General features: G+C 36.7%; 1 protein-coding gene across 1 annotated transcript in view; it reads right to left on the bottom strand.

Annotated features, from left to right (window-relative positions):
• NLK (nemo like kinase) overlaps nucleotides 1-13,473 on the bottom strand; it is a 168,367-nt gene that overhangs the window by 53,895 nt on the left and 100,999 nt on the right. The window contains exon 3 of the mRNA XM_070562686.1: nucleotides 11,349-11,404. Coding sequence (XP_070418787.1) covers nucleotides 11,349-11,404 — 56 coding nt within the window. The remainder of the gene's footprint in view (nucleotides 1-11,348; nucleotides 11,405-13,473) is intronic.

Genomic DNA, 13,473 nt, shown 5'->3' with positions numbered 1-13,473 from the left:
ACATCTGCAAATCAATCAACGTGATACACCACATCAACAAAGTGAGGAATAAAAACCACATGATCATCTCAATAGATGCAGAGAAACCATTTGACAAGATCCAACAGCCATTTATGATAAAAACTCTGAACAAAATGGGCATAGAAGCAAACTACCTCAACATAATAAAGGCCATATATGACAAACCCACAACCAACATCATACTCAATGGGCAAAAACTGAGCACCATCCCCCTGAAAACAGGAACGAGACAAGGATGCCCTCTATCACCACACTTATTTAACATAGTACTGGAGGTTTTGGCCAGAGAAATTAGGCAAGAAAAAGGAATAAAAGGAATCCAAATAGGGAGGGAAGAAGTGAAACTCTCATTGTTTGCAGATGACACGATCTTACATATAGAAAACCCCAAAGAATCCACTGAAAAACTTTTAGAAGTAATCAACAACTACAGCAAAGTTGCAGGGTGTAAAATCAATTTACATAAATCAGTAGCATTTCTATACTCTAATAACGAACTAACAGAAAAAGAACTCAAGAACACAATACCATTCACAACTGCAACAAAAAGAATAAAATACCTTGGGGCAAATTTAAGGAAGTGAAAGACTTAACGAAAATTACAAGGCTTTTCTGAAAGAAATGGATGATGACATAAAGAGATGGAAAGACATTCCATGTACACGGGTTGGAAGAATAAACATAGTTAAAATGTCCATTCTACCTACAGCAATCTACAGATTCAACGCAATCCCAATCAGAATCCCAATAACATTCTTTACAGAAATAGAACAAAGAATCCTAAAATTCATATGGGGCAACAAAAAACCCCGAATTGCTAAAGCAATCCTGAGAAAAAAGAACACAGCTGGAGGCATCACAATCCCTGACTTCGAAACATACTACAAAGCTACAGTAATCAAAACAGCATGGTACTGGTACAAAAACAGGTGCACAGATCAATGGAACAGAATTGAAAGCCCAGAAATAAAACCACACATCTATGGACAGCTAATCTTTGACAAAGGAGTTGAGGGCGTACAATGGAGAAAAGAGAGTCTTTTCAACAAATGGTGTGGGAAAACTGGAAAGCCACATGTAAAAGAATGAAAATTGACCATTCTTTTTCACCATTCACAAAAATAAACTCAAAATGGATAAAAGACCTAAAGCTGAGACCTGAAACCATAAGGCTTCTAGTTGAAAGTGTAAGCAGTACACTCTTTGACATCAGTATTAAAAGGATCTTTTCGGACACCATGTCTTCTCAGACAAGGGAAACAATAGAAAGAATAAACAAATGGGACTTCATCAGACTAAAGAGCTTCTTCAAGGCACAGGAAAACAGGATTGAAACAAAAAAAACAACCCACTAACTGGGAAAAAATATTTGCAAGTAATACATTTGACAAAGGCTTAATAGCCATAATATATAAAGAACTCACACAACTCAACAACAAAAAATCAAACAACCCGATCAAAAAATGGGCAGGAGACATGAACAGACATTTCTCCAAAGAGGATGTATGGATGGCCAATAGGCACATGAAAAGATGTTCATCATCACTGTGCATCAGGGAAATGCAAATCAAAACTACACTAAGATATCACCTTACACCCATTAGAATGACAAAAATAACTAAAACAAATAGTAACAAATGTTGGAGAGGTTGTGGAGAAAAAGGAACCCTCATACACTGCTAGTGGGAATGAAAACTGGTGCAGCCACTATGGAAAACAGTATGGAGATCCCTCAAAAAATTAAAAACAGAACTACCATATGATCCAGCTATCCCACTACTGTGTATCTATCCAAAGAGCTTGAAGTCAGCAATTCCAAAAGTCCCATGCATCCCAATGTTCATTGCAGCATTATTTACAATAGCCAAGATGTGGAAGCAACCTAAGTGCCCATCAACAGATGATTGGATAAAGAACATGTGGTATATATATATATATATATATATATACAATTAATACTACTCAGCCATAAATAAGAACAAAATTGTCCCATTTGCAACAACATGGATGGACCTTGAGGGAATTATGTTAAGTGAAATAAGCCAGATAGAGAAGGACAATCTCTGTATGACTCCACTCATATGAGGAATTTAAACAGGTGGACAAAGAGAACAGATTAGTGGCTACCAGGGGAAAGGTGGGGTGTGGGGTGGGCAGAAAGGGTGAAGGGGTGCACCTAAAACACGACTGACAGACAATAATGTACAACTGAAATTTCACAAGATTGTAACTTATTATTAACTCAATAAAAAAAATAACTAAGTGCAGGAATCTGACTCCACCATAAATTTAAAAACTCATTGTTCAGGGGCTGGCCCCGTGGCCGAGTGGTTAAGTTTGTGCGCTCTGCTTTGGTGACCCAGAGTTTCACTGGTTTGGATTCTGGGCGCAGACCCAGCACCACTCATCAGGGCATGCTGAGGCAGCGTCCCACGTAGCAGAACCAGAAGGATCTACAACTAGAATATACAACTATGTACTGGGGGGCATTGGGGAGAAGAAAGGGGGGGAAAAAAAGAAAAGATTGGCAACAGATGTTAGCTCAGGTGCCAATCTTAAAAACAAAAACAAAACTCATTGTTCAAAGAATGAATAAAGCAGAGATTTGGGGTTAGATCAAGGTCTTGAGATAAAGCCTTAAACTTTTGAGACTTCACTTTGGATCCTGCCCTTTCACTGTCGATGTTGCCAGAACAAAAAGTTGCAAGTTCTGGCCTAAAAAATGATGTATTCTGACTTTCTTAAAGTTTAACGGCAGATGAATTAGGTCTTGTGGTTTTTAAACATTTGTAGATCAATCACAGTTAATTTGGTCATCAGAAAGTATTTACAATGGATTTACATGAAAAGCATCAACACATTTTGATAGTGGAGAGCTCACAAGTGGAGGAGTAAGCTGCATCCTTCCCTCTTACCCTTTCATACTACAGTTGGTCCCACTGCTATTGCTCAAAGATCTCTTAAAAATTACATGAGAGGGGCCGGCATGGTGGCATAGTGGTTAAGTTCGCACACTCCTCTTCGGTAGTCTGGGGTTTGCCGGTTTGGATCCTGGGTGTAGATGGGTTCACCAGTTCGGATCCCGGGTGCGGACCTATGTACTGCCTATCAAGCCATGCTGCGGCAGGGATTCCACATATATAGTAAAGGAAGATGGGCACGGATGTTAGCTCAGGGCCAGTCTTCCTCAGCAAAAAGAGGACTGGTGGCAGATGTTAGCTCAGGACTAATCTTCCTCAAAAAAACCAAACCAAAACAAAAAAAAACATAACAGAAACTAATTCCATATGCTCTTATCCTTGTCTTTTATAACAGCCTTTACAATAATCCCAATCTTAGCTAGATGACACAAATAGCTGGTCCACATTTGCATAGTCAAATTCCCTCCAGTGGTCACTGGTAACTTCAACATTCATGTTCATACTCATTCTAATGCTTTAGACTAGTGGAACCCAACCCTGAGGGCACACTAAGATCACTGGAGAGAACTTTAAAAATACTGATTGATGCCTATGATCCAACTCAAACCAATTAAATCAGAATCTCTGGGATGTGGGGTCTGGGTATTTGTGCTTTTTAAAAAGTTCTCTAGGTGATTTTAACGTGCAGCCAGGGTAGAGAATCTCTACCCCTCAGTTTCTTAACCATCTGAACTCTAAGAACTTTCATTATAATTCTACTTCATCCACCTCAAAGCATGGCTCTACTTTAGATCTTGAAGTACTACAACTTGTTCTAACCACAAATTCCTCTCTTGGAACACAATCTCCATATTCAAACCACACTACTACTCCTGCTGAACCTGCTGTCTGCTTTCATCTCAACACTTGTCTTTGGACCTTGCTTCTCCCCTTTCTCACAGTATACCAAGTCCTCTTCTGATTTCAACTGCTTCATTTCCTTGTCCTGCCTCTGTAAATACCCAACTAGTAACGAAGATCAAAACGCAGAATGTTGAGTACATGGCTAAACAAGTCCCAATCAACTTCCAAGAATCCTTCTGTTCTCCTTTCACAATAGTCTGTGCACAACACTCACTGCCTCTCAGCCCCAAGAGTTGGGTCTTTGCTAAGGTGTTTTTTAATTTTTTTAATTGTGGTAAAATATATATAACAAAATTTACCATTTTTACATGCACAATTCAGTGGCATTAAGTACATTTAGTGTTGTGCAACTATCATCACTATCCAATTCTAGAAGTTTGTCATCATCCCAAATAGAAACTCTTTGTTAAGTTTGTAAAGTACACTTCTGATTCTGTCATTCCTCACCAAAAAATCTTCCACTGGGCCCTCAAATCCCTACTGAATAAAAATGAATTTCCCTAGTTCAACATTCAAGGCCCCCCATGACTTGGCCCCAACTAGCTTAATTTCTCATTATTCATGCATTCTAAACTCCAGCCAACTGGGTGATTTGCCATTGCCTAAAAGATGCTCCTGATACTTACTCCCTCCATCTGGAACATCCATCCTCCTCAATGCTACCCATCCAAATGCTTTTCATTCTTTAACACTCATCTGAAATGTCTTTTCCTCCATGAAGTCTTCTTATTTTTTTTCTACATGGAGGAACCTCTCCTTCTTTTAAAGTCCCACAGCACCTGTCTATATTCTTTGGGTACATTCTACTATATGTGATAGTTATTTCTTTACATCTTATCTCACCCACAGACTGTATTCTTCTTGAGGGAAAGCATTAAGAGGCAGCAGTGGGTTAACAGCACTCCCACCCCAGTGGACCAGTCAACATGGGTTTAAATCACAGCTCTGTCATTTCTAAGTGACTTTGGACAAGTTATTTACCTCTCTAAGCCACAGTTTCTTCATCTGTAAAATGAAGATAAGAGTAAAGTATTTAGAACAGTGCCTGACACATTAAATTAAAAAAACATTAAACAAATGAACAATTCATCTTTATATCTCGCCCCCCAGAGATTAGTACAATGTTAAATACAAAGGAGTGCTAAATGTTTGGCTGAATGAATAAATAAGGCTGAATGAATAAATATTGACTAAGTGGGGGTTAAAGTCAGGAATTTAGCTGCTCTTGGATTGTCTGCTAAGCTTTCCTCTGTTTTGCCTTTCTCTGCGTTTCTGTCCTAACCTTCAGAGGTAAAGAGCCAGAATTGGTGACAGTGGGTAAGTGAAAGTTTTTGTTTCTGTTTTAAATCATCAAATGCTTTTCAAGTAATCCAGCTTGGAAATGAACATGGGAAACAGTAAAAATCAGACCCCCAACGCTCTCAGGATACACTGATTCTTTTCTATCACTACACTTTCTAACCTATGTTATATTTATTATTTATATGATTGTATCCCCCGCTAGATTACAAACCTGGAGGACAGAGACTATCTTAGTCATTCATTTAACAAATATTTATTTAGCACCTACTATATGTTAGGCACTGTTCTAAGTGCTGGGAATACAACAGCGAGCAAAAGAGAAAAACATTCCTGGTTCTAGGAGTATAACTGATGCTTATGTTTATGGAATAAATGAAGAGGAAATTCTAATAATATAGGAATCTTCAAAGCTCCCAAGATGTAGATTTCTGGTCCTTTTTGGTACTGTTCTTGCACGAAGAATGCACTTACATATGCACATACACATTTCATTGTTTGTTCTTAGCTCTTCACTGACTCCTAAGATTCCCTGAGGGTTTCAAAGCACCAGGGAATCACGTATTGTGTTTCCTTTAAATTATAAAATGTTGCTATAAAATATAGTATACAAAAACTATCAATCAAACTACTACATCTGGGGAGCTAAAAACTACGTTACTAGCTACCAAGGACTCTAACTGGCCGAAATGGACATATAGGTTTCCTCACTGTCTTTATGACAAGAGATTCCTGTTTAAACACCGCCTGCACAAGCCAAATCTATTATCCAAGCAGGGTCATTTTAGAAAATGAAAGGAAGAACTTGTTAATAATTATACTAGGACATCAGTTAAAATCCACAAATCCTGGCAAACCAGGACACATGGTCACTCCATTAGACTTCTCATTTCCACTGGTTTTAGGTTGTAACTGTTCTTTGCACAGAAGACCTGCACCACTCATATTCTTCTCCATAAAATGCTAAGATTATGTTTCAAGTCAAATATAAGCTTTTCCCAAAGCGAGCCAAATTTTTTATTTCCAACCCAGTAGGCATCCAGTACTTTCCAGGAAGGGGCTTGTTTATGTTCAGAGTCCAGAATCCTGACTGAAGCATGATAAATAATGTTTTCCAACCCAACAATCAGAACTGGGTTCTCTTGGATTAAATTTCAGTAAGCTCAAAGTAATTAAGTGCCAAACTGTTTTCATACAGATTTCCAAATAGAAACTCAAAGTGCAAATCCTTTAACAAGCTAAAAGTTCAACTCAGAAAAATACATAATCTTTCTTAATCATTAAAGAATATATTTTCTAGGTTGATATATTAAATTTTAAAAATATGAAAACACAAAAGCTAGAAGATACAGAGATCATGGTATAATTTATTGCTCCTTCCATATCTGACTTGTGCTAAATCTGTTGCACCCTGTAGGTAGATTTATAAACAGTTATAATCCAGATACTGTCTTTTTAAAAGTTGCTTAAAGAGTTATCTAAAGATGTATGGTCTTTCAAAACCCAAGACAAATTTTGGGTGGGCACGGATGTGTAATCATTCTATTAGTTTCAGGGAAAAACATGATTGCATGATAGCATATGCTGATACTCTTACTGTACACTTGATTACATCAAAATGTTCATGGATCTCAGATTTTCTAAAATGATATTAACTATTCAATTAGTTTTAAGGAGACTTTCTGGTTTAAAATGTTTGTCTACTAAAACTTACATATGCAATATAACATCCAAATTTCCTAATCTTAGAAAAAAGTATAATGATATGGTATGTAGAATGGAAGACTACTTAAGGTTCTTTCCCTTTACAACTTAAATAACATGATAAATGCATATATATTTGACTCTATGAACTGACTGCTTTATCACGTAACTAGAACATCCATTAGATGCACAGCAATACACTTAGCACTTACCCAAAATGACAGAGCCTCAAACAGACCTCAAAAACAGTTTCTACAAAGCACAATTTCATGATCAAAGCACATATTTAAAACTCAAGATAATATTTATTCTAAAATCTGCAAAGACACAACAATCCTCCAATTTAAAAAACCACTGTCTAAAAGCACATGTAATGCGTATGCCATGTTTTTGAGATACTACAAAGGGAGCTAGTGATACATATTAAGTTGAAATCAAATAATAACTTGAGATCCTATTAATCTTCAATATAGTTTTAAAATTTATTTTATTTATTTTAATTTTTAATTTTTAATTTTGCTGAGGAAGATTGGCCCTGCGCTAACATCTGTGCCCATTTTCCTCTATTTTATATGTGGGACGCCTGCCACAGCATGGCTTGCCAAGTGGTGCTAGGTCCACTCCCAGGATCCGAATCAGCAAACCTTGGGCTGGCGAAGCGGAGTGTGCAAACTTAACCACTATACCACTGGGCTGGCCCTGATTAATCTTCAGTATTTTGTGTTTTAGATAGTAAGTTTTATTTTTCAGAGGGAAATTAAGGGAAAAAATTTTTTTGCTTTGGCTGCAACAAATTTGTTTGTATTAAAAAGCATATGACAGAAAACTTCCTATTACAATATTAAAAGAATTAGCAAAGACAGAGCACATATGTAAACAGGCATTTCTTACATATCCATTCAATAGCTGTTCTATTAATTTTTGGTATCCTGTACTCCAAACTAAATCATGCCTTCCTAAAAAGTCTTTATAATCCTGTGGCAATTACAGGTTTAATTTATTTATTTTTATTTTTATTTTTTTTGGTAAGGAAGATTGGCCCTGAGCTAACACCTGTGCCAGTCTTCCTCTCTTTTGTATGTGGGATGCTGTCACAGCATGGCTTGACGAGTGGTGTGTGTAGGTCTGTGCCTGGGATCTGAACCTTCAAATCCCAGGTCGCCGAAGCGGAGCACATCAACTTAACCACTATGCCATGGGGCTGGCCCCTAATAGTTTTTTATGTTAAGAAGATTCAGTGTTTTCCAAATGCCACCACCACTGGAAAATCATTTTTTTCTGTGCATCATTTTACACGTAGCTAAAAATTAGACAACAGAAAACAAAAATATTGAGGTTTACATTTGGAAGATTTTTCCACATCTGTAACCAGCAAATTACTGTGAAAGCAACAGATGTCAATTTTTTAACCTGAAGGTAAAAAATCTAGTAAAGAGTAAAACATTTAAGTAAATGTTTACCAGAGGGTCCCACAAATATTTTCTGGCAAAGGCTTTAACATTCACGAACAATTCTAGAGAAGGGAATTTCATAGAATCATTCCGCTAACTAATGAAATGGGCTGAAATCAGCTACCAACGCTATTATACCACCTATACCACTCATGGTTTTAAACAATAACTATGCTAATTTTTCCTCTGCTCTGCAAGTATTTGAAATAATAATGAATCAAGGATCTGCCAGACTCAATTAAATTATGGTCAATAATAGTAAATGATTGAGAACTCCTAGCTTATAGAAGCACACATACGGTTTTTAAAGGAATGACAGACCCAAGTACACAAAATTAATGCCTGATATAAACAATTTGTGCTTGAACTATAAGACAGAAATGGATATAATGAATTAGCTAAGTGTTCAGTAAGGAGACTCTAAATATATATGGCATTTATAAAATATACTCATATTCACCTATTATCTTATATGAAAACATTTTTTCCCTACAGATGGCCTATGTGCAATAAAGGGTTAAGTCAGCAGAGCTGGGCTGCCCAAAACCTAAACACTGTAGAAGACTTTTGGACTAGCTCCTGACCAGCTCCTAAGAGAAATAACCTTTGAGCCCTTGCAACATCCTGCCTCGTAAGAGTGTCTTAGTATACCCGGGGCTTTGGCCACACCAGATGGTGAGCTTCCCTTGTTGACAACATTTGCCTATGTTGCTATACTTTGTCACTGGGAGAATTAAGCACTATCTGTGCAATTCCACTGGGAAAGGACAACTGGAACTTTGTGCCTGCTTTCTTCTGGACTCTGCCTTACGCACCTTTTCCTTTGAAGATTTTAATCTGTATCCTTTTGCTGTAATAAACCATAACTGTCAATAGAACAGCTTTCCTGGGTCCGGTGAGTCCTTTCAGTGAATCACCAAACCTGAGGGTAAATTATTCTTTTAATAAAAAGGATTCCTTCTAATTTCAAGGTTAGTCAGCAACTTTATTTCCATTAAGGCAGAAATAGTATTTCACATTCATAGGAATGCCTTCCAGGACATGGATTCCCCTCCCATCAATGAAAAGGATAAAGAAGGTGGCTCCTGGCCAGGTGTAGGAAGTTAACTTCTGCTGAATGAAACAAGTACTGCCTCACTGCCACCAGCTCCCTCCTTTTCTTCAGTGAGGACCTAGGTAATCTTCAGAAAGGCTATGAAATGGAATCATTAATGCTTTCTCCTCAGTTGCTACTACTGACCTATAGTTGAGGAGAAAAGAACTTTCTTAATTCTTCTATCCTCAGTTAATTTTGTACTTTTTAAAAAAGGGTTGGGGCTGGCCCCGTGGCTGAGTGGTTAAGTTCGTGTGTTCCACTACGGGGGCCCAGGGTTTCACTGGTTCGAATCCTGGGCGCAGACAAAGCACCACTGGTCAGGCCATGCTGGGGCAGCATCCCACATGGCACAACTAGAAGGACCCACAACTAAGAATATACAGCTATGTACTGCGGGGGCTTTGGGGAGAAAAAAGGAAAAAATAAAATCTTTAAGAAAGGGTATGTCAGAACCATCTGGCCTAGCTCAAGAACTCTGGTATACAGAGACTCTTTATTAGCCAGGGGCTGGTCAAGGGCCAGTCTTTTCTTCGGAATGTGCAGGGCTGGAGCACCCAAGTCCTTTAAGTTAACCCTTTAACGCACAAAGGAATTAATTCCATAAAGGATTCATGGGTTACATTCTCACCAATAACTACAGCATTCAAGAGCTTTTGGTTTGTCAGATCAAAACATTCCAGAAGTGTTGATCAGTAACAATTCTATCACCTTATAAGGTTTCCCACTTCCCTAGTCAGCTTAACCGTTCTCTTTCCCTTCGGGAAGTTCTTAATTGCTCCCAGTTATCAAAGAAATTTTCAAAGACAATTGTCTAATATGGAATTACCTACCACCTGTGTAGAATGAAATTTTAGTTTATCTCACTGCTGAATCAGCAAAAGCGTCTTGCTATTATATTGGTTTCCATTCTTAGTCACAGGTCTAGTGTTAATAAAAAGCCTGGAGTGAATAAACTGTACTATCATGAGCTCACCAAATTCAAAGATTTAGGATTCCCTGTCCTTCACTTAAAGCTTTCCCAAGTTAAATACAGCACGATAAATGGTGATGCTTTGCCTAGAAACATCAGATGGACTAACCTATGTCCCAAGTTTCTTCATGCACAATCTCAGGAACTATTACCAGGCATTATTTTACAATTTATTATTATCCATGATACCTAACATACTATTTTTACACATTAACAGTAGTAATAGTGAATGTAAAAGCCTCTATCCTAAGAGACTCATATAGGCTGGGGCTGAAATCAAGAGTATAGAGTCAGTATACTGCCTGGAATTGAACCTCAATCCCAACACTTACTAGCTCTGTGATCTTGGTCAAGTTTTTTATCTTTTGTGCTTCAATTTCCTCTTTTGTAAAATGAGAATAATCACAAGATCTTCCTCAGATGGGTGTTATAGGGATTAAATAAACACATAAGTGTAAAGAACTTAGAATTGTGCCTGGCATCTGATAAAAAACTTATGTAAGTAATGGCTATTACCATCACAACCACCATTATTCCAAGGAACTTGGGACATTTAACTTGCCCTCTCTCTTTAATTTTTACCTTACTGCAAGTGGTAGAAAAAAGGGCAGTATTATCCTCTTGATTGACAGGCAGTTGTTGTATAGTGACAAGAGCACTTTATTGAGTTCCACTACAACACAGCTATCTCACTGATTTCATCTGCAAAATGGGGATGGTAACCACCTATCTCATAAGGCTTTGTGTGATGTAAGTAAAATATCTGTTCAGAAGTCCTGTTTTGTAGTTATCACCACTCAGGATATATTGGTAATATTACACTCTGTCAGATACTTGGGATTTCAAAATTACCTGGTTCCAGGTACTCAATCATTTCTGCAAGGATGAGATTTAATATACTTCAAGGCATGAACCCCAAAAGGTGCTATAGAACAAATTAATACAAAATTGTCCCCTTCTTTCACATTCTCTGGTTAGGATACATTTCTTCAAAATAGTCTATGTGTGGAGGTTGGAGGATGTCAAGGGCAGAGAGTACCTGAGAAAAGGAAGAAAAAAAAGACAAATTTAGAGAATTAAAAAGGAAACAAAATATGACATAAATGCAAGTAAATACTATTAACTCTTAAATGATCTAAGGATTAGTTACAATTTCCCACTGAGAGTAACTAAATTTATCAGTCAAGAATATAGTCCTAAACATTAAGATGGGTTTGTAAACTTACTATCTAAAAGACAATTCTACCTAAACCAAAATGAGAGAGGCAATTGGGTTTATACTACATGCTACCAGTACCCATGCACAGGAGAAAGTGTTGGAAAGAAACACCCTATTTTGAACAATCAGTGTTGCTCTAAGAACATGAGGAAACATATACGTACTACTCATTCCTTTATTTCTGTTAAAAAAATGTTTACTAAGTGTGTTCTACTTGGTAGGCTCTTGGGTTATACTGATAAACAAAACTGATATCGTCCCTGCTCTTGTGACTAGAGGAGAGGAAGGCATTAAACAAACAGTTACACAAATATATTATGACATTGATTATTATGAAGGGAAAAAGTACAGAGGAATGGCGAGAAAAATCTTCCCTGAAGTAATACTAAGGGGTGAAAGCCAAATCGGAGTTGGTCAGGCAATGAGGGTAACATAAAGGCACTGAGGCAAGAAAGTACCAGGAAGATTCTAGAAATAGAAATGTTAGTGCTTATGGAACATAGTGGGTGGGAGGAAAATAGACTGGGATAAAATAGAAGAGGAAGGCAGGGAATACACCACACAATATACCTTTAAATTATGTTAAGCATTTTGGATTTTATTCTAAATACAAAAAAAGAAGGCACTAGGGTGGGAAAAAAGGACTTTCAGGCATCTAGAATTCAAGTCCTTTATAAAAGGAGCATACTACCAATGTAACTTCTGCCATCAAAACATAACAGGCCTACTTCCCCTACTAGCTGTCTAGCTACTCTTTGAAGTCCCGTCTATGATGTCACAGCTAAGAGTCTGAACCTATCTTGCTAATGAGAAATACCAGGCTCACAGGATATGGAAAAAGTTATTTAACAGGAAATAAACTGTGTGGTACAAGTTCAAATTTTCTGATCTTTAGCTTAGTTTTTTAAGGAAAAAACTTTTATTATGGAGAACTTCAAACATATAAAAGTGGGAAAACAGTATAAAGAATATTCATGCAATCAATACCTGGCCTTAGTAGTTATCTACATATGGCCATTCTTGTTTCATCTATACCCTCTACTATCCTTAATAATTTTGAAGCAAATACCAGAGTTATTTCAGCCATACATCAGTAAGTATGTCTAAAAGATAAAAACTTAAAAAAAATACAGTTACAGAATCTAAAACAATGTTTTTAATACCATCAAATATCCAGTGCTCAAATTTCTAATTTTCTCATTTTTTTAAAAAAGTTTGTTAGTCTAAATATTATGGTTGATTGATGTCTTTTAAGTTTTAACCTATAGATTTCTCCTCCATCTCTTTCTTTTCCCCTTGTGATTTACATGTGGAAGAAACCTGGTTCATTTCAAATGTTATTCTTTTTTCAGCCAAGCATTTGTCACTTTAAAATTTTAAATTAAACTAAAATCTCCTGTAATGAAAAAGCCTTCACTCACTTTAAAACAGTTAAACAAAGATTTTAAAATAGTTTAGATGTTTTATAAAGAATATCTATCTTTCCTTTCTGAATTAAAATATTTATACTTGGAATCTTGGTATAAACAGAAAATAAAGAGATTTTCCAGTTTCTTAAAATAATTTTTATCATATGAAAGATAAATTATTTCAAGTATATTTTTAAAAACCTGTAATTAGTGTCACAAATTCACGTAAATTCATTTCTCATTATGTGATAGAACAATTTTTAACATGAATATTTGATGCTTGAGGAAGGCAGTTAGAAATCAGTGTTTTGCTTGACATCTTTCGGACTCTAAACTCTGTATCTGAACAACACACATCCTGTCTTGGAGGAAAACAGAATGCAATGAGTGACAGCGTCCATTGGACAAAGCTATTTTACACTTCAAATCTATCTTCTATAATTAGAGGTTATCTAGAGGAAAGTGACAACCATACATTTT

Source organism: Equus przewalskii, chromosome 10, assembly GCF_037783145.1.
Source record: "Equus przewalskii isolate Varuska chromosome 10, EquPr2, whole genome shotgun sequence".
NCBI lineage: Eukaryota > Metazoa > Chordata > Mammalia > Perissodactyla > Equidae > Equus > Equus przewalskii.
The sequence above is the reverse complement of the archived record's forward strand: the minus strand, read 5'-3'. Positions and strand labels throughout refer to the sequence as shown.